General features: G+C 39.6%; 2 protein-coding genes across 2 annotated transcripts; one reads left to right on the top strand and one right to left on the bottom strand.

Annotated features, from left to right (window-relative positions):
* anxa5b (annexin A5b) lies at positions 1-12,347 on the bottom strand. Its single transcript, XM_028016392.1, has 13 exons — positions 12,185-12,347; positions 11,900-11,934; positions 7,869-7,953; positions 7,453-7,547; positions 5,984-6,097; positions 5,797-5,887; positions 4,182-4,261; positions 4,051-4,101; positions 2,044-2,137; positions 1,752-1,847; positions 1,588-1,646; positions 402-524; positions 1-327 (listed from the first exon to the last, which is right to left on the bottom strand). Exons 1-13 carry the CDS (start codon positions 12,330-12,332, stop codon positions 265-267), a joined length of 1,134 nt encoding a protein of 377 aa, XP_027872193.1. The 5' UTR covers positions 12,333-12,347; the 3' UTR covers positions 1-264.
* Positions 12,348-15,719: 3,372 nt separating this feature from the next.
* Positions 15,720-20,881, top strand: uchl1 (ubiquitin carboxyl-terminal esterase L1 (ubiquitin thiolesterase)). Its single transcript, XM_028018929.1, has 9 exons — positions 15,720-15,865; positions 15,953-15,964; positions 16,339-16,467; positions 17,963-18,104; positions 19,195-19,280; positions 19,496-19,543; positions 19,684-19,753; positions 19,826-19,884; positions 20,087-20,881. Exons 1-9 carry the CDS (start codon positions 15,833-15,835, stop codon positions 20,168-20,170), a joined length of 663 nt encoding a protein of 220 aa, XP_027874730.1. The 5' UTR covers positions 15,720-15,832; the 3' UTR covers positions 20,171-20,881.
* The last annotated feature ends 542 nt before the right edge of the window (positions 20,882-21,423 follow it).

The following is a 21,423-nucleotide window of genomic DNA, read 5'->3' as shown; positions in this document are numbered from 1 at the left end:
ATCAACTCAGTTGATCTTTATTCAATGGAACATTTAATGTTGCGTACGCTGGTCCGACATACAAAGTGCAAAGAAAAACAACTAATCTGGTCCTTTGGTTTTGTAAATGAATAATATTAGTAGAAAAGGCTGCATTAATATGGACAAAATGTTAGCTACCTTCCAAAGACTATATGTGGTTTCATAAGACCTGGTGGATATGCTCTCTCACTCAAAACAAGACAAGTTTATATGAGGAGGCGCTCCAGGCTCCTGCTGGTGGAGTTATGCATCGTCTCCGCCGCAGAGCAACAGCAGAGTCTTCCTGTAGTCACCGCCGGTGTCTCCCTGCCATCAACAGGAAGAATTATGGAGTCAACATGTTTTTGTGGGGCATGGAGTTATTTGTAACGTGTACGTACCTTGATCATTGAATGCAGAGAGCAGGCAAACATCTTCCTGAACTCGGCTCGGATGTCTAGCAAGTCGACTTCACTGCGGCTCACCATCACTCTAATGAGGGTGTTGTCGTCTGTCCCTGCTCCCTGAAACACACACACACACACACACATCATGCTGCTGGAGCTTCAGCTGGTTCCCTGCAGCTTCTATGGACCTTGCATTCAAATCATCCGTCTGTTGACAGACAATTACAAACCAAATATACAGAGTTCCCACATGACGCCACACTTCCTGCATCCGGGTTTCCTGCCGCCATTTTCACAGGCGGAAACAGCTTCCCACTTCAAGAACAGTGATGGTTGGATATTGTTGGACTCGAGGGTGTAAAAACAAATGTGTGTAAAGTGACGTTTTCATCACATCCAGTGAAGCTGAGCAAACTTTTCACCAGTGTGGCTTACTATTAATATCCAGAGGAAACAAACACAGATCATCTAATGCGGCACAGACTGACTCTGATCACTTTATTAGCAGTAAGGATGTTCTCAAATGTTTCTAAACAGAACCGAAACTGTTGCATTTCACAAAGTATGAAATGCAAGTATAAAATGTAGATGTGCAAATATTAATTTCTTCTTCTTGCAACAGCTGCAAAAAAATTACATTCAGAGCTGAACTTCAGCACATGCAATCTCTGTTTGTGTGACCATATTTATAGTCACATAATGTTAATAAACAGAACTTTCTCATTTTTTACTACCGGCTGTTTATTATACAGTATGTCACACGTAGCAGGCAGTCGAGAAGGAGGCACATTCTTGTTAATAATCTGATTATTAATGCATCTTTTGCCGTTTCTGGTGCTATTTTCTTGAGACACGGATCAACTTTACACACTTTCAATGCAATCACACTTCAATTCTCGTTGTCACAGCCGATCACATCGTCATCCTCCTCGCTGTACGACTCTCAGCAAACACAAATGACTTGTTGACTGTTGCTAGTTACTGAACTAGTTCTCTCAAAGAGCAGAAAAAGCCTTAAAAAAAACACATTTAACTCTCATTAATGATGCTCTTATGTAACGCTGTTCACTGGTTGCCTACCAAGATGGCGCATTTCTGCAGTAACAGATTTCCAGCCTGGTCTTAAGGGAACTTTGTATAAATTTAATTCCAAAAAATGTATAGTAAAACAGTGTCTTACTTTCATGGCGTAGTAAAGAGTCTCCGCAAAATAGGCTGGAACACTCCTGGCACACTTCACTTAAAAACAAAAAAACAAACGCAGTCATTTAGAAGAAGAAACAGAGAGTTAAGCTAAAACGCTAACAGGAGGTGCCTACGTTGGGGTTGAGTTAGTTTTCTTACCCACTGCCAGGAGCAGGTCCTTCAGGCCTCCAGATGTTTCCCTCTGAATACTCTCCTCCATCTCATATCCAGACATCTTCATGTAGGCATCGAACACTGAAACACAGCTCCAGATTTCAGCTCGACTGAAGAAGGTCAGACGTCAACCTTAAAGATGTCTGTGCCACAGGTTTAAAAGTAACTTTTAACGTGTTTATTTTGCCTGTGTTTGTCTCAAAGAGTAGAAAAGCACTTGATCCAAGCCGCCATCAACGCTACGTCGTGTTCAGTCAGCTGACATGAGAAAACAAACCTTTCCTCAGGTGCTGGGCACTCCGGTTTCCCAGGATGGTAACGAACGACTGTTCGTCGGTCCCGTACTTCTCCTCTCCTGCTTTAAACAGAGCCTGCAGGCAGGAACAAAAGCGCCTTCAACAATCACGTTGTTGCAGATGGACTCTGTCGTTTCATTTAAATTGTTCATTTAGGAGGGAGAACATTTTGAAATGAATGTCCTGAAATTTATCAAACAGTTCAGCAGCCTTTAATGAAGCCTTGAGGATTGTTGTATCGATAAGTAATGCAAAGCATGAGCTAATCTGCATAATCTATTCCTCTGTTACAGTCAGCAGGTAATGTACATCATATACCTCAGGGATCAGGTTCAGGTCCTGCTCTATTTACATTACAGGGAGTACAAGATTTCCTTTCATAACTATGCTGATGACATCCAAATGTTGACCTCTTTTAACCCCGTAAAGCTTTTACCATCATCAGTGGCTGTGCTAACTAGCCTTAGTATTAGCGGCTAGTTAACCAGCTGTAGCAAAACCAAGAGCATTCGGGAGGAAGTGAGCACGAGAGTGATTGACAGCGCTAAGACCCTCCTCCTGGTTCCGATTGGTTGTTTCTGACTCAGTGGTTTGTTTCTGTAGTTAGTACTGGGAGAATTGGGAGATGGCAGAGGAGCTTGATTTTTTTTCAGATTATCTGGCTTATATTATACTGTCATCAATCAGTCAAATTTTATTTGTATAGCACATTTCAGCAGCAAGGCATTTCAAAGTGCTTTACATCATATCACACATAGAAACACAAAGTCATCAAGTGGGGGGTTCTTGCTTTTGCATACAAAAGCAAGAACATCATGACACAATGATAATTTTAACAATTTTAAAAAAAACATAATTTTTATAAAAGTTGCATACTGCAGCTTTAATCCCAAACTGTCTACTAATCTGTGTATTAGTGTGCTGGGGTGTGTGTGTGTGTGTGAGACTGTAGAGTAAAAGCTTTCAGTGGTCAGCATGAATAGAAAAGCACTACATAAATTCAATCCATTCACCAGTCTTAGAATATGACCTCTGACCCCAAGTAGCTCTATGTGGCCTCCCACTGCAGTTATTTATTGGCATCATATAAACACTTATTTCCTTATACTATATGATGAACGAAGTACAGTTACTTTAAATTACAACCATGGCACAGTTGTCTATCTGAAAGTTTGTGGTTTCAGTTCCAGATGTTGATGTGGCCTTGGGCAAAGCAGTCCACCCAAGCTCATAGATGAATTATTGTATATATAAATAGTATTTTAAATTGTTGTTTTGCTGAAGGATGATTGGTAGATTTTGTCGGTTACAAAACAAGCAGAACTGGTCGGGTATGAAATGGCAAAGTGGCAAAACGACTATCTCCTGTTGGTGGTTCCCCTTTGTTTATGTACAGGAAGTTTTTTATTCATCTAAATCTGCATTTACATTAACTGGTTTGTCAGACCAAATGCTGGCGTTCCTCCATCAGAGCTTTCATGTTGTCTCTTGTTTTATCAAGTTTAGTTCTGGGTTTTTTCCCCGTTTACTTTTAAATGTACAGTAAATAGAAAATTGCCATCAAACAGCTCTGAATCAATTCAGATACTGTGTGTGATATGATGCAACCTATTGGTTTGGTTTTATTGTAATTATTTTATCACACAAAAAGACAGTAGCAATTTTTGGGGTTTTTTTTTTTTTTAGGCGTGATCATGTTAAGAATTTCTCTTATAAAATCGCAGCACGGATTTTAACAAGATCTTTTTTCTGTCTTTCAAAGTCAGGATTTGTTTTATTTCCCTGATAAAAAAAATCTTTAAATCCATTTAGGGGCCCTGGGTTACATTTCTGGATTGCATTTATGTTGCAGTAAAGAATCACAAAGTCATACAAAGTCAAAGAAACGACACAAAAAGGCTCTTAACTGCATTCATTCAGGAGAGCTGATCAGAAGATCCTGCATGATGCTACACCCTCATCACAGAGAAAACAAAATACAGACTCACCTGAGCATCAGTCTCGATGTTGCCCTCCTGGATTCCCGACTGCCTTTTCGCCTGGAAGGAGATTTTTAAAAAAATACTGTAGAAACAGAAGAGAAGAGGAAAACCAGAGAAGAGGAACTACTCAGACTGACCTGAAGGAGAATCACCAGGAGTCTCTTGAAGTGACCTGATGTGTCCCCACATACATCCTCCTCTAAGTCGTCGTCATACTCTGAGGGAAACACAAACACAACCACTGTGTGTCAAACACTTTGATTTGTTTCCAACCCAGGAGCTCCTTCTGCTCACCAGAGACTAAAGAACGTCTCCCGTCCAGAACGTTGGCAGAATGAACATGTTGAGCTTAAATGTCCTTGACCAAGAACAGACGTGTGTGTGTGAAGCTGTGAGCACAGACAACTACGTGTTAACCAGTCGTAACAACACGACCAATCTCTCTCTTGATGATAGCGGCATTAAGAGAGGAAATGTGTTGTACAAATGTCACAAGCTGCAAAAATAAATTTGCTTAACAGAAACACAGCAATTTGATTACAAAACACGGTAACACTTTATTTGAAGGGGTGTGCATAAGGCTGACATGACACTGTCATACATGATATAACATCTGTTATGAACACGAAGGAGTCTTTATGAATGTTTATGACTGTCATGAAGAGGCAATCGGTAAGTAATGACACTTTTATTGCAAAGTTGCACTAAAGGTTGGATTAAAAGTGTATTAAAAGTGTCAACTTAGCATTTTTTGGTAAATAATGACACTTTTAATGCTAAGTTCCATTAAGCTTTACATTAAAAATCTATTAAAATTGTCAACTTTGCATTTAACATGTCTTTAGTTACCAAATGGCACTTCAGTACAAGAGTCGTAACCATTCATAAAGTCTCCTTCATGTTCATAACGGGTGTTATGTCATGTTTCTGACAGCGTCATGTCAGTCTTCTGCACACCCCTTCAAATAAAGTGTTACCAAAAGATCTTTAGTGGTAGGGTGAGGTGGTTTTTCTGGACGTATAAAAAAAAAATAATTACTTCGCAAAACTGAAATGGAAACATTTTTTGGCATCATACAAGTCACATGGTCAACACCTGGATGTTGCCACTGGCACAAACAACAAAGCAGAAGACAGGGAATAGTTGGCGTGGCATGTTTTTTAGTAACTGATTGCATGAACAAACTTACTCACATGTGATTTTAATTTTGTTTTGTATAGGAAACGCAGTGATTGCAAAGTCTTGAGCACATTTGTAATGGAAACGCATCACTGCAACCTAATGTCGGACAACGACCTGACTCCAAATCAAGTGCTTTAATGGTGCATGAGATCCACCCTCCGTCTGTTTTGATTTGAATGAATCAACCATCTCTCTCCACAGTGAGCCCATAGAAAAACTCAAAATACGGGCACGGCTGTGGTGCAGGGGTAAAGTACTCAACCCTCATAAGGAGGCTTTAGTCCAAAAAAAAACAAAACTACTCAAAAACTCAGAAATAATCCAGCATTTATCACAACAGATTCCTAGTCATGTAATGAAGCGGCACTGATTCGGCTCTCTGGAACTGAAACACCAAACCAGTTCTTAACAAGACTGGAGCCACATGCTCAGTAAAGTCCAGGAAGTGTTTTGGTGGGAAAACATCCTAATAGCTGTTTATGTTGAACAGTTTCTCATCCAAATTATAGTGTGGTGATCTCAAAGAGCTCCGTGTCAGGTGATCAACAGAGCATCTGTGGAAGCCTCACCTTGTCTGTAAGCAGCAACTATGTCCTTCACCTGCTGAGCTGTTCTAGAGGAAAGTATCTCCACCAGAACCTTCTCATCTGTTCCTGCCCCCTACAGGTCAAAAGAGGGAAATGTCAACAAAAAACAAACAGACAAGCTTTCAATAGAGAGTCACTGAAAGCTTTAAATCAGCCTCATGTCTGATACCTTGATGGCATTTCGAAGGCATGTCACGTCATAGGTGAGAGGCGGAGTCATAAGAGCCACGACCAGCGTCTCGAATTTACCGCCCAGCTCTCCCTTCAGGTCGTCCACCAGATCCTGACATCATGAAGAACACATTAAAGTTACTGCATCACAATGCATCTCAAAAAATGTGTCAGATGTGTCTCTGTTTGAGACTTATCCCTGCAGGGTCAACATGGGGGCTGGTGCCCATCTAAAGAGTTTACTGGGTGAGAGGAAGGATACACTCTGGACAGGTCACCAGTTCATCACACACACACACACACACTCATAGCTAAAGGCAATTTAGAAAGACCAATTAACCTTATGGTCATGTTTTTGGCTCTCAATTGCTAAGCTAGCTAGTGACTTTCCTTTGTAGTCATCTTTGGTTTCACAGTCTATCTGTAGCATCATTTAAATAACTTAAAGTCTATAAAGCCTTTACAGACTAATGGCGTTATAGATGGAGAGTGAAACAATTCTGGTTCCATTCCCCTCTGAAGTCAGACCCAGTTTAACCAGCTGTTTGAAAAACATTGGAGTCGGCTAATGCCGCGGTCAGCTGCTATGCTACCTGCTCTTACCAATACAGATTGACTGTATGCATTTCTAAACATTTGACACCTTTAAATGTGGTAGCAATGTGTTTAATGCCAAACATTATGTGGAACAACAACCTGAGATAAAATCTCAGGAGTTAAAATATTTTTTCACCTAAAGATATTAGATAAGGCAGCATACACAACCTTTTATGCTAGACCATTTCACTGGTCCTGCAGATAAAAATCTAAAACAACCCCATGAAAAACATTAATCTACCTGAGCTACTACAGCCATCTGAAGAAATGGCAGTAGTAGCTCCCAGTCAAAAACCATCAGAGTCAAGAGGAGTGCCTTACCGCTGTCAATCAACTTTGTGTACTCACTGCTAATTGTGCTACTTGTGGAGAAACAACTCACTGTTACAGGAAAACAGTTTAACTGCCATTTACGGTGGCATGGCTATCTAGCCTGAGCATTCACAACTGGCTCTACTAGCTGCAGCGTAGCCGAGAGCAAATGAGGGATAAGCAGCGTCACACAGAGGGTGATTGACAGCGCCAACACCCTCCTCATGGTTCTGATTAGTTATTTCTAGTTAGCACTGGGAGAAGGCAGGTTTAAATTTTTTTCACTGATTATCTGTCTCATACCATACCATCACCATGTAGTAACAATTTCAACAAATTTGTGAAAAAATGTTTCTTTTGTAAAAGTTACATACATTTAAAAGGAATGTATTCAGTGAATTCAGCAAACGCAAACTTGAAGGTGATTTCATAACGTTTTTAACATGCAACGACTTAAATTCAGGAAAACCACACAGAAGTGTCTAGGGCCAGAGTGATGTCAGGTTCACTCTTCATTAAAGGTTAAAGGTCAAGCTCTACAGGAACTTGCACCCTGACCTTTCCAAACAGAGTCTTGTAGGCCGCCTTGATCTCCTGTCGTTGGGCGTTGCTGCGAGCAGTCAGCAGCTGCAGGATGGCATCCTCGTCGGTCCCTACGGCAACAAACACCATGGTTACTCAGGCGAGCCACGATAGTGACTCTCACATGACACCCATGTTATGTAACCACAATAACAAGCCCAATCCATTTAGGAGGATTCTTGGTTGGATCAGCATAGCCCACACAAACACGGCCCAGCGTCACAGTCAGCAGGTCTGCTTGCGCCCACAGAGGAGTTTCATGTTGCCCTCAGCTGCTCACGTGTTCATGACTCACTGCTGGTTGAGTGGGTGGGGATCACTGCTTACTACACGGCCTTCCCTAAAACATTCACCGGTCTGCTGCAGATTTGACCGCAGGATGAGGATCTTACCCAATCCTTTCATGGCTTTCTGCAGAACCTCAGCATCTGCACTGGCTTTGAAGTTAGTGCTGGCTTTAACAGTTCCTCTGGTGGCCTGAAACAAGGAAATTATGGAAAAATTACATATACTGCACATATTCTTAATTCATTCAGCAGATTTCCATTAGGTCAACTTACACCTGTGATTTAACTTGATCAGGAAAGAGAATCACATACTCTTTACCATTAAACAAAGGAATAGAATAGGCTTATGTTACAGTGATTTTGTACATGAATAGCATTGCTAAAAATGCATTGAAAAGGCTACTTTTTATCTGCTTGTAATTCAGCACATTTATGTCTGTGTGTGAATAAAGACACGTTTTAAGTCAATTCAGAGCTGTTTTCTATATTGGATTTATATTTTATACCCGAGATAAAATATCAGAAAAGTTCTGATATTTGAACTTCCCATTCCAAAGTTCATGGAATGGGAAGTTCTGTGAACATTCCTAACCCTAAAATCTGGGTTAGGAATGGGTTAGTGCATTCCTAACCTGAACAACCATTAAAATTTAAATATATAAAAAGACTAGCCAAGTACAATAACAGGAAAATTGTACAAATATGTTGCCAGAGGGGAAAAATACTCAGAGTTCCACCATATAGTATTAAATATTCAAATATCTAGACATATTTTTGGATGGCAAACTGGGAAAAACAAAAAGCAGTAAGACTTGTGTACTTGTCAAATGTTATGTATTTGTTCTGTTTGTTCTTTTAATATTTTAATTACATTTTAAAATTTTTATTTGACACAAGAACAAATTAGGAAAACATTTTTAACAAATCTCTCAAACAGAACCAAACTCAGCAATCCGACTATGTCTGCACTGCAGGTTAGCATTCAAAACAATCTAACACCTCAGCCCGGATGGGTTGATGCGGCTCCTCCTCTTAGTTAATATTTGCTCTGCTTTCGAGAAGACTGTCAGTATTAGATGAGCCAATCAAAACAAAGTTCTGCTGTGAGGAGGGCGGAGCCACTGAGAGTGAGAGCTGAGCAGCGAATGGAAAAACAAAGTGGGAGCCGACTCTTCTGATTCAATACAAATCATCTGCTCTTATAGTTGATGCTTTTGCACAAGACCCATCTCTGTCCTTTACAATGTGCATTTAAAAACCAGGCATCTGCTAGTTGTTTATGTAACTTTATACATTTAGTGCAAGCTGCTTTTTGAATTCAGTTTAGAGATAAATCAAAGCACAGAAGCATGAAGCTAAAAAAAAATAACTGCAATTCAGTTTGACTATTAGTCAGTTGATCTGAATATAGCAGGAATTTTTAAAGTAATAGACTAATGAGAACTGAAAAAAATAATGTAATACAAGTTAACCTTTTAATAAATTTACAGTTAAACAACGTTGTTCCCGCATCAGATCGGACTGTAGCACATCTGCATTGTATCAGTGAAGAGTTTTTTTTTTATTTTCTAGGAGAAGAGAGAGATGTTTGGAGAGGAAAACCACTGGAATGCTTCTGGAATTCTGATCCTGAAGTCATGGAAGGTGGGCGGGGGGAATTACTGCCGGAGCCAACAAGGAGAACTGTGCCGGTTTCAGCAGGCAGGAATGCCAACATGGTAACAGGAAACTCTCTCTCCATCAACGTCACTAGCTAATCAGGTCTGCTAGCTCAGCTGTCAAACAGCTGATTGGGAAGGAGATTGAACATTTCCTCCGGAATGTGTGGGATTTGTCTACTGAGCGAGTTCAGACATGGAGGCAGTCTGAGCCGCTAAATCATAGGCGGCATCTCTCCTCTCTATTTATGTATGCCAATATGACAGGGAGACCCTTATTATGTCATGAATTGCGTTTTAAATATTAAATACATTTCAATATGAGCAGCTTGGATGTGATGAGACCTGCCCTCCAACACCTTGTGTCAGCGTTTCCACCATGGAAACCAAACGCAGCTCTGACAAGAAAATAGAAAATTATTGGGATGTTTTTGCACTTTAAACTTTTTTTAAAATGTTTTTTTTCACATATTTGTTAAAACCGTGTCATCACACATATATGAGACAAAAAAATCTGTGAAAAGATCAAGCTCCTCCACCTCCTCCCTGTGCTGTGGTTGCCATCTGAAGAAATGCACCGCTCCCGGTCAGAAGCAACCAATCAGAGCCAGGAGGAGGGTCTTAGCACTATCAATCACCCTCATGTACTTGCTGCCACATGAGGTAATGGTGAGAAATAACTCACATTTCCACAGGAAACCTGTTTTGATGGCTATGCTAACTAATCTTAGCATTCTCACACATGGGTTTGATTGACAGCGCTAAGACCCGCCTCCTGGCTCTGATTGGTTGTTTCTAGATAGCACTGAGTGAAGGCAGAGGAGCTCAATTTATTCACAGATTATCTGTCTTCTACACGGTCACGACATAGAGACAGTTTCAACAAATCTGCAGAAAAAAAAAGGTTTTATAAAAAGCTGGTTTATATGAGCTGACCGTGTTTAGTCAGCCATTTAAATATTGAAAGTAAGCCTGTCTGTTAGGCAGAAAAATGTAACTTGAAAGTGCAATGATTTAAATAATGAAAAACATATCTTTGATTTAAAATATTTCATAATGATATACTCTCTTCACCTGTATGCAGTGTTTGTTTGCTAAAGGCATTTAAAAGGTTCAGCTTTAGTCTCATTTGACAGAAGCTGAAAGTTAAAAGTCCAGTTGGTATTCACAAACTCCACACTTCTGAGTTTGTGGTGGTAGGTCAGCAACTCTTTCCTGCATCCCTTCCAAACAACCGGTCGCCATAGAAATCACTCCTGAAGGTTGCTATGGTGACCCGACAAGATGCCCCTCTCTGCTGCAGTCCTCCAACAACAAGCAAAACTCTGTTAAGTTCTGTTTCTATCTGGCTGCGTGTTTAAAACTATTTTTATACAGTTACTGTTTTCTTTTGTCATTTCCTGACTTTTGAATTCCAGTGCACATCTGCCTTTCTCGAATAACATGATTTGTTTTCACCCTTTTAAATTATCTGCCATGTCCTATTTACAGCCAGAGAAAGCAGGAAGTGGTGTATTGCTAAATAAAGTTTCGCAGACACACCGAGCAACTTAAACAGGTGGAGTGGAAATTAAAGCACACAAAATGGATGTTGAAAACATCCACGTTGAAAACATCTATTTTGTAGTTTTAGATTTATTTTTCCCTCCACTAAATAAATGTACTTAAATGAAAGTTTTCTTTATCTTAAAATGTCTCAACTTGAAACATGAAAAAATATTTATATCAAAGTGTGAAAGCTTTGAAAACCCAATGAAACATCTGGATTCAGTTTCAGCCGAGAGACTGAAGCATCATAAAAGACATCCTCCCGTCGGATTATTAAATCTGAATGCCTTAATTTGGCTGTTTTATTGGAACGTTGATACAAACTCCACCCTGGTGAGGAGAAACACGGCTGATCTGCCTTTAAGAGAAGGAGGGGAGGCAGAAATGAGCGCATTAAAGAGCAGAGAGGGATCCAGGGCCCCACCCAGTGGAAACAGAGCCCACAGTGAGTCATACACCAAACTTCCCCAAACGAAAGCTGTCTGTGTGCTGAACACGCCCTTCAGTACACCCCAAACCTGATCAAACTTGAAAGATTTGAAACATTAATGTGGCTAAAAATATATATTCATTCAAATTCAACACAGTTGCAAGAAGCCAATAAAATACCGACTCAACATGTTTTACTCATTTAGAAAAACTGAAATCACTGCCACATGATTTGGTTTAAAACACGATAATTAAAGTTTAGACAGCTAGTCTAGTTAAAAAAAACAAAAAAACATCTGAGTGCAAACAGAGGAAAAGCTAAAGATCACATAGTAAGGAGTTGGTGGGCGTGGCCACAAGTTCAGACGGATTAAAAATCGAGGAGTCACATATTTGCATAAATAACGGATTTAATTCCAGACTCTAATTCCATACTTTTTTATATATATATTCCCAGAATTCCTTTTTGACGTTAGTCATAGCTGTAATGAAAGAACTTACCATTTTGAAGATCTTGGGAGGTTTTTCAAGATGATCTGCAGAGAAACAGGAACGTTAATCAAAACTTTGACCTGAACATCCATTAAAAAATAGATTCGACCAGCTTTAACCGAGTTTCCTGCTCTGTCTGCTCTGCGGTCAGGCAGCTGTTAACCTTTCCTTTTTTCTTCTCCATTAAATCCTCACAGGTACTTTTCCTGTCCCTGCCTCACTGCAGATGCGCAGAAAGTTTTCCTAAAGTTGCCCAGCTGAGGCGGATCTGAACCGGATGTGAGCGGGACTTACCGCTGAGATGTAGCCGTCGGGAGAAGCTCCGAGCGCAGCCGGCAGAGAGGAGAGAAGGACGGCAGGAGGAAACCACTAACAAACTCTGTAGTGCGCTGACCACACCCCGGTGCGTCCCATGACGCCACGCGGCTTCTTCTAAAAGCATTCTGGGAAATACGGTTGTCATAGAACCATCATTTCACATTTGAAAGTTTTCTGGAGCTCTTTTAAAGTTTTTTTTGTTTTTTTCCATGTGCCTTCTGTCCAGTTAAGTGTGTGTGTTCTGAGTGTGTGTGCATGGTTGTTTGTCCTCTGGCTGTGTTGTTCTGTGATGATCTGGAGAACTTTCCAGAGTGAACTTTCCCAATAACAGCTGGAGATGGACATGATGACAACTGGTGGCTGGATTATTAAGTATTTATTTTTTTTAAATGTTTTTAATAAAATGTTAATTTAAAAAATAAGAACTGTGGTATATATAAAATTGTTTTTTATATATAACAAAATAACAAATAACAAAATTCCTTTGTTATTTCTCACATACTCTCCCGTCACCAAACCTTTTGATGTGATTTTACATTATGCACAAAGTAGCTAGTGTATAATCGTGAACTTGAAATAAAATGATGCAATCTGTTGATTTTGTTTGGCAATGTTCTCAAACAAACCTCAGGAGAGCTTCACGGAGTCCCTGCATTAATACTGATGATATTTACTCCCAGCTGGGCTTTATTTAACCATTAGTTGACCTCTGTACAGACCAGTGAGGGCACTGGGTTGTATGTTAGAGGGAGCTGAGGGGGAGGGAGCAAAAGCATGCTAAACTTTTCAGATTATTACTTGAGCAAAATTTTGCAAACCATTTATGGTCTCCCAAACATTTCACCACTGTGCGCTTCTTTGTGCTGGTCTGACATAAAACTATATATATTTTTAAAAAAGAATCCAAAGAAAATGCAAAATGATTTGTAGCATGAATATTTGGGTGAGGTACTGCATGCATACACACATAGGTTTATTCCCTGAGTTTATCAGTCATTTTAGAGTCTTCATGATTGAAGTCTGAGAAAATAAAATAAAATATAAATAAATTAGGAGTAACTCATTTGATTTTCGGTTTTACATTATTTTTGCATGTTTCGCAAAAACAACTCCAGAGCTGCCTTCAATATGGGGCCAAATGCAGGAAGACCTCTTCCTGTTAAAGCTGCAGTGAAGGCTGAAAAAATAGGTGAAAAACACATCATTTTGTTCCTAAAACCTAATTAGGTTTGGTAGGACTAACATTCATTCAGTCTGGAGATGTTTTTCCTCACCACCTGATAACTATTAGGTTATTTCATGTGTAACTCTTGGGCTGCAAAAGTCTCCGCCTAAACAGAAAAAAAAGAATATTCAAAAATTCACGTTCACCTATGTTTAGATTGTCTTCTATAACTTCTATATGTTGTTTTTCAAGTTTAAAAAATGGTTCCATATTGCAGGAAACCGGGCTGCACAGTGGCGCAGTTGGTAGCATTATTGCCTTGCAGCAAGAAGGTCCTGGGTTTGATTCCCGGCCCGGGGAGTGCATGCTCATGCTTGGGTTCTCTCTGGGTACTCTCTGGGTACTCGGGCTGTCAGGTTAATTGGTTAAATTCTCCTTAGGTGTGAGCGTGTGTGTGCATGGTTGTTTGTCCTGTCTGTCCTGCGACCAGTGAATCCCGCCTCTCAGGATTGATGGATTGCAAGAAACCGAAACCAGAGCTGTCGGCCGCTTATGGCGGCAACCTATAAAGCCACATCCTGCTTATGCAGGATGTGGCTTTATAAAACCAGACCTGAAAGAAGATCAATCCATACAGCATACCTGACACCGGATAGCAAGTCTTTAAATATTTATTAGTGTTAAATATCATAGGAGGACCCTGCTAACAGACAGAAAACATTCACATTAATACAGACACTGGAGGGCATCAATACAGGGTATAAAATAGGTCACATAAAAGTCCAACATGATGTTCAGCTCAAAACTAAATCGCATTCAGGTGCTGTTATGAGGAAACAAAACCAGACTCTTGTCAATTAAGAATATCACCATGGAAACAAACTATGCTGACTGGCATTGTTAAGGGAAACACTGTGGAGCCTTGTGGACTGGTATGCCAAAAATCCTCCTCCCACTGATATGTCACCATATAAACAAAAAGGCACATGCCTGAAGAGTATGTGTTCACACATTCTAAATAGGATTTAGGTCTGGACTTGCTAGAGAACAACGAGTTGTGCAAAACGTACCAAAACACTGAAAAGTTGGACATGTGCATTCAAAGTTTAGAGCAGGTCATGTTAAGTTTATCTGGAAAGGTCATAGAGCATTTTAAATATACCCTAATTTCATGGTGTATCACTAACCTTTGGTGAATAGTTGAGGTCTGTTCTCCGGGTGTATATTGTTTGTTCATTGGTCATGTGTGCAAGTGAGGACAGAAGAGCCATAAACTGCTCAATGTAGTTATCATCTGACATGGAAATATGTACAGTTAAAATAAACATACACTCTCCCTAGATTTATGATAATACTTTGTCAGATAAAAATAGTGAAAATAACAGGTAAGTATCAAACAAATTACAATAATGAACATGTTGGGTAAGCACTATGTTCTCATTAGGCAGTAAGCAAAGAACTACAAATTAAGAGTTCAAATTGGAAAAAAAAAATGCTATTGTTTCAGGTAGGTAAGGTCACTGTTCAAACTTGATTCATACTTGGTTACAGCCCCATCTAGCGGACAGAGTTGCGAACCAGCGAAAGTGAAAAAAGTAGCTGACTCATTTAAAGAAGATGCAGACAGTCGATAGTTAACAAAAAATATGTAGTTCAGATATTTCTTGCGTTGTTACTTTATGAAATATTTTTGTCCTAAAGTGTCTTATGTATATATATATATATAATGCATGTACATTTGTATTTATATATAAAGTTATTACTTTTAATATTTAATCTATATTTTAAGGCTCTTATTTGTATTATTTCAACTGTTTTATTTATTGTAGCAGATAGATAGACTGATTGATTGATTCCAGCTGAATTTGTTTGAAATTACAGCCATTCCCCTCTTTCTTGAACCTTCTTCCAAGTCGTATCTTTTAAATCTGAAGCAGATATGAAACTTTAAAAAAATAATAATTAAAAAAAGCTTTATTTACAAACCGACAATATGCAGCCACGGACAGTAATATACTCGCGTTGAGAGAATAACAAATAAAATTGAATTCATTAAGCAGATGAGAAGTTGGGCTCTGACATAAACCCTGAAGCGATCAATACGTCACACCTTTGTTTCCAGAAACAGATTCAACCACTGTATTCTGGGGGGAAAAAGAGGCAGCATCTTTCTTTCATCTAATTATTTTCCACAACAGTGAAACTTGTTTTTTGGATCTTATTTTGTTTAGAAGAATGGTAAACAAAGCTAGCTATTTGCACTTAACTGATTTTTAATTATAAATGCGCACACCAACGGTTATTCTTTCAGAAAGACCCCCCGACGTCTGCTGGCGAATGGTTTGATCCGGGCTATAAAGGTCGCGTGCGTCGCTCGCTCGCGCTGCAAGGTCTGAAATCAGAGTGAAGTTTTCTAGTCTAACGGTTTATCTGCTGAGTCACTGCCAAACCTTCCGACCATGGAGTGGACTGCGATGGAAATCAACCCCGAGGTGGGGAAAAACGGCTGCTCCATCGATACTTTAACTGTTCTTCAACAAGAACCGTGAATTTTAATATTCTTTTCATTTTTATTTCAGATGCTGAACAAGGTTGGTATTAAACGTTAGAATCAATAATGGCGACAGTTGGTAACCGTTAAATCCAACCGTCAGGTAAGTTTCACAGCAACTCTTAAGTCAGGACTGTTGCACTGAAAACAGAGTACCGACAGGTTTCTGATGGCGGAATATAAAGTTGACTCATTATTGTGGCGTATTTTAATACATTCTTGTAAGCAACGAGCGGTGGAAGCGTGTGAGTGTGTGGGGTATTAAAGGGCGACAGCATCCTTCCTGTCTGGGCTGCAGGGTGTGGTCTGGACCCCGACCTAGCATCTTCCAGTCGCCTCTGTCGCCATATCGCTCTCGTTTGCTTCCAGGTGTGAAGCTGCTCGCTCTTAATGGACGACTTTTGCGTGTTTCAGATTATGCGCAAGCTCGGTGTGAGTGGACGCTGGCGTTTCGTGGATATTTTGGGTCTGGAGGGTGAGCAGCTAACCGCCGTCCCGAAGCCATCCTGTGCCCTGATGCTGCTCTTCCCCCTGACGCAACAGGTAATTCATGGCGAGCTGGAAGGCTGGGGGGCTGTTTAGGTGGGATGGCTGGGCAGGCAGGCAGGGAGAGAGAGAGGGGTAAGAATCTGAAGACTCGGTCTGACATGCTGGGAGTCGACTGATGGTCAGGAAGTGAATCAGCAGATGTCTTGTGTCCAGATTGATTTGTAGGCTATTAAAGGCCAATCTCTCTGATCAGATGATTATAGTAATAAAATTTAACCTCATCAATTCAATACAAATGATGTATTTCAAGGAATCTGTAAGGCGTTCTATGGCGCTAATGGAGATTCAAAATGCCGTTTCTCACAAAGTTGAGGCATTGCAAACCACCAATAAAGTCAAACTGTCCAGTTTATTTTCGTAGTACATTTCAGCAACATGGCAGTTCGAAATGCTTTAAATCATAAAAACATTTAAAAAATCAAATGCATCATCAAAGCCAACACATCAGACATTCCATTTTGTCAAATCTTAAAATCAACAAACATCAAATGTTAAATTCTCCAAAGCAACTTTTGGGTTTTTAGTCTTGATTTAAAGAAACTCAGTATTTCAGGCATTTGCAGTTTTCTGGAAGTTTGTTCCAGAATAAAGGATTTTGGTACAAAAAATGTTGGTGAACTGAAAAGTGAGTCCATGTACAGCAGGGGTGCCGGCGTCCTGCATGTTCTAGTTCTCTCCCTGGTTTAGCACACCTGCATCAAATGATGGCTCATTAGAGGCCTAAGAAGAACACTGACATGCTGAGGAGGTTACTACCACTAGGGAAAGAATGTATGATGATGGCATGTGTTCTGAGTAATTGTTTTTGCTCATTTTGTTTGAATTACGCCGGCATGACGGCTAATTTCAGCTTTACTCTGGACGTCCAGCAGATCGGATTCTGTGTCAAACTCATTAGTCAGACTTTCTTATCTGAAGACTTTAGAAAACTGAACCCTGGTTGTTTCACTGCTAAGCGGAGGTTGGAGCATTCAGATTATTTTTTAGAAGGGGTTTAAATCACTTTCAAGTCATCTCAACGACTATGTGGATATGTAAGCAACCCTTTCTAAAACGACTGTATCAAAGTTGACAAAATGTTTAAACCCTTAAAAAAGGAAGCTACATTTTCCCCGAGTTAAAAGCATGGGTTTGTTTTCAGATGGGTCTAAAACGTGAACTAAAAGGTAGTGTCAGAGCTCCTGGTTCCTTTTTGTAACTATTGTGAAAATTATTTTTAAGCCTTTGACTAGTTTTGGGGAGGTTTTGTAAGCAGTGTAGCTTGGACTTGTATTATGAACAACTGGCGGAAATTTGCCCGTCATTTGTTTCCTGCAGAAATGTTCAACTTTCAGATTTCTCTTGATAAACAGCTTTGTTGTACAAACTTGAAATGCCTCCCAGATATAGAATGGACGGCCTCATTTTCATTCAGTGAAACTATGAATGTTCATCACCAACTGTTGTTGGCTGCAGATGAAATCAGACTAACTGTATCTGTGCATGGCAGCATGAGGCGTTCAGGACCCAGCAGGCGAACAAGATTTCAGGAGGTTCTGACGTCTACTTCCTGAAGCAGGTGGCCTCTAATTCCTGTGGCACAATCGCCCTGGTGCACGCCATTGCCAACAATAAGGCCAAAATGACTTTCGGTGAGTGCAGCAATAAAAACCTTTACATATTTTGTAGTGGTAAAGGTTAATCTTTTTTTTTTTTTTGTAGTTAGGATAAAAGTAAAACGAGTGTAATTTGAGGTGATTGGTGCTTTGCATCTACAAGTTGAGTCTTGATTAACAGTAGGAACAAGCTGGCTCTTGACATGAGAGTTTTTTCCCAGGCCTGGTCTGTATGTAAACAATACTTCAACCCTGTAAGACCCAGTGTTGTAATATTACAACTCTATTTCAAGCAGACAAATGTGACTTTTCTCCTGGATTTTACACAAGCATGAAGCTTGAACACTTTCAAATTTTGAAATGCTATTTAATAGGAAATGTGTTTCCCTTGACAGGGCTGCAAAATGCCAAAACTTGAAAAACCTAATCCAAGCAGGATCTGACAGTACTAGAATAATCAAAGTAAATCATTTCACTTTTTTGGGGGGGGTGGTCACTAAAACATCTAGAACATGTGTACATGTCACTTTTGTGCAAAATGTGGTTATTTTTTTGTTTTGTTTTTTACAAAACCAAATCTCAATTGGTGTTTCCCCAGTGTATTATAAGCCTGGTGTGTCACCAGGCTTTACTAGCGACCCCACCAGGCTAAACATTTTTATATATTGTTTTTATAAATCGGTGATAAAGACGGATTAAGCTAGGTTTATAGTTTACAAATTGATTCGGGCTTTGGGGGGGGTGAGCATCAGTTGTGCTGCACCAGCCTTTTGGTCTCTCTATTTCCAAATGTCTGATCATGCACCTCCAAATTTTTGTGGCATAACTTAATTTTATGCCAATTAAAAATTAACCATGGTGGACTGCCCTCCCACCAGGCTTACCGTGTTTCCTGGGGGAAACCCTGATATCATATTTTAATCTCCAAAGTATTGCTACAAAACTGTCCATGGTTGAACTTCTCATTTGTCTGTTTGGGTTTTCCAGGCGTAGTCAATTGTAAACTTATGAAATATTCATATTGGAGAAACAGACAATCGCCTGTCTCGGAGCAGATCAGCTACAATGTAGAGATGGCTGACTGTGCTTGAACCGACCGCTTTGCTGACTTGACAAATGTGTTTAGAGAACGGCTCAGTCCTGAAGACCTTTCTAGATGAGACGGCTGGCATGTCTCCAGATGAGCGTTCCAAACATCTGGAGGGAAACAAGGTAATGTACAGACTAAAGAGAAACGCTTTGTAACATGTCAGTCTGTTTTTCAATAAATAGAACTTTTTTTTTTTTTTTTTTTTTACATGAACCCAAAATAATCCAAAGCAAATCGTCAGTCTTGCATGATTAGCTGCCAGTTTTCTTTCTGCCACAGGGGGAGCTATAGGCTGAATTATTAACATTGACACAACCTGCCAAATCTCTTCCTCTAGGTAATCTGTGAGGCTCACAATGAGGTTGCAAGAGAGGGACAATGTCGGGTAAGATGCATCTATAAACTGTGGCAACAGTTTGATGAGTCGTACCTTTAAACCAGAAACTTTTACTCTTATGCATATTAACACTAGTATTAGGAGTTCTGAGATAAACAACTGTCAACACACTTTTTTTTCGAATGCAGCCAGAAGGTGAACAAGTAAACTTCCACTTTATCGCCTTTGTGAATGTGAACGGACAACTCTATGAATTTGGTAAGCATGTAGACACTTACCCTAATCATATTTTTGACATTGATTCATAATGGAGCGATCTCTGTGTCAAAGATGGGAAGATGAACGGACCAGTGAACCATGGAGCAACCAAAGATGAGACTTTTGTCACTGTAAGCTAAAAAAAAAAAAAACAACTTACCTTTTGTATAAATTGTTCTCATTTGATGATAAACTGGCTTGAGTTGTAGTACAGTATATGAAAAGCATTCAAAAGATCCTTATTGTAAGATTTTTTTTTCATTTTATCCTAATGGTATCAAATCATTTTTGCACTTTAAATTTAAGAATCCACTTTGAGTTTTCTGTCTGCAGGATGCAGCCAAAGTGTGCCGCAGCTTCATGGAACGAGAGAAAGATGAAGTCCGCTTCTCGGCTGTGGCTCTCTGTCAGTCTTAAATTATTGTGACCAACTCAAACAAATTGTAAGCGACATTGTTCTACAGCATTTACATCGCAAACTGTTAAGAGATGACCCACAGTTGTCTGTGCTTTCACATCTGGAGGCACTATGCACTAGAATACATTTCATCCCCTCAACTGTAACGTGTTTAGCATTAGCACAAAACTCTGAACTTTATTTTGCCAGTGTTCCAAGCTTATTGAAAATTATTCACAAATGCCACTGATCTGTGAAACATCACCTGTGCATGTCATTAAGTTTTCTATGTTCATCTGTCAAACTTCAACTGCTTTAACACCTTTTGTGCCAACAAGATTGAAACTGTGGAAACTACTTCCTGTTCTGCATGCCTTTAGTTGTTGTAGTTCACAAGGACTGGGCATTAACAACTCAGCTCCATTAGTTTCACAGTATGCAATACTTGAGTTGTTTAGGGCACAGTTTCAGGAAACTTGAGTCTTTCCCCCCATGTTTTTGAATGGACTTTGTGGAAATGGTTCTAGAATCAACAAGAAGCATCGGACAATTTCAGATTTTCCAGACATCTCATTAAAGTGACGGTGTAGTTAAAGTGCTCTTGTAGACTTGGTTGATGTGCTATTTTAAGGTAACTGCTTCAACTTTTTCATTTGTTTACCTTTATGCACTTTTCAAATGGTTTGCTGCTGTTCAGCTATGGCTATTTAATAAAACTGAATTTAAAGTTGTATGTGTCTCAGGAGTATGTATCTCATCACTCTCTACTCTGTAGGCCAAAGGCTGCAATGACTGCAGATTTTTTTTTCCCTCATTAAAAACTCATAAAATGTGACTCCACCTCTGTGCCTTAATGAATAATCCAGACTATTTCAAACTATTTAAATTATGAAACTGCCCTAAAATCTTGATTTGCCAAATGGTAACTTTAACTTACCTGTCCTACAATATTTGGGTATGTTCCAATTAAAGGGGCAGTATTCTGTGAAACTGGCTTTTGATCTTTGTTACATTACTTCAAACATACCTAGAGTTTCTTTCATGCCTGTTTTAAGTAATTTATTCTCCCATGCAAACTACACCCAGAAACCTAATTGTTTTTTTTATTGTTTTTTTTTAATCTAAGGCTGTAACATTAAATTGACATCAAGATTTATTTGCACTTATACACTCTTGCCAGGTATTTTTGGACCTCAGGTATTTTTGGACCACCTTTGAGGACAAAGATCCTCCTCAGAGCTACAGTTTCCAAACTTCTGCCTCAGAGCAGCCC

Source organism: Xiphophorus couchianus, chromosome 5 (genome assembly GCF_001444195.1).
Source record: "Xiphophorus couchianus chromosome 5, X_couchianus-1.0, whole genome shotgun sequence".
Taxonomy (NCBI): Eukaryota; Metazoa; Chordata; class Actinopteri; order Cyprinodontiformes; family Poeciliidae; genus Xiphophorus; species Xiphophorus couchianus.
The sequence above is the reverse complement of the archived record's forward strand: the minus strand, read 5'-3'. Positions and strand labels throughout refer to the sequence as shown.

What these genes read in the sequence shown, in the direction of transcription:
- anxa5b (XM_028016392.1), bottom strand. Translation starts at nt 12,332, where the DNA reads ATGCTTTTAGAAGAAGCCGCGTGGCGTCATGGGACGCACCGGGGTGTG. An exon ending in CCGACGGCTACATCTCAGCG is followed by an intron (nt 11,935 to 12,184) that starts GTAAGTCCCGCT and finishes GTTTCTCTGCAG; the next exon opens with ATCATCTTGAAAAACCTCCC. An exon ending in ACATCGAGACTGATGCTCAG is followed by an intron (nt 2,138 to 4,050) that starts GTGAGTCTGTAT and finishes TCCTGCCTGCAG; the next exon opens with GCTCTGTTTAAAGCAGGAGA.
- uchl1 (XM_028018929.1), top strand. Translation starts at nt 15,833, where the DNA reads ATGGAGTGGACTGCGATGGAAATCAACCCCGAG. An exon ending in CAAGAGAGGGACAATGTCGG is followed by an intron (nt 19,544 to 19,683) that starts GTAAGATGCATC and finishes TTTCGAATGCAG; the next exon opens with CCAGAAGGTGAACAAGTAAA. An exon ending in AAGATGAGACTTTTGTCACT is followed by an intron (nt 19,885 to 20,086) that starts GTAAGCTAAAAA and finishes TTCTGTCTGCAG; the next exon opens with GATGCAGCCAAAGTGTGCCG.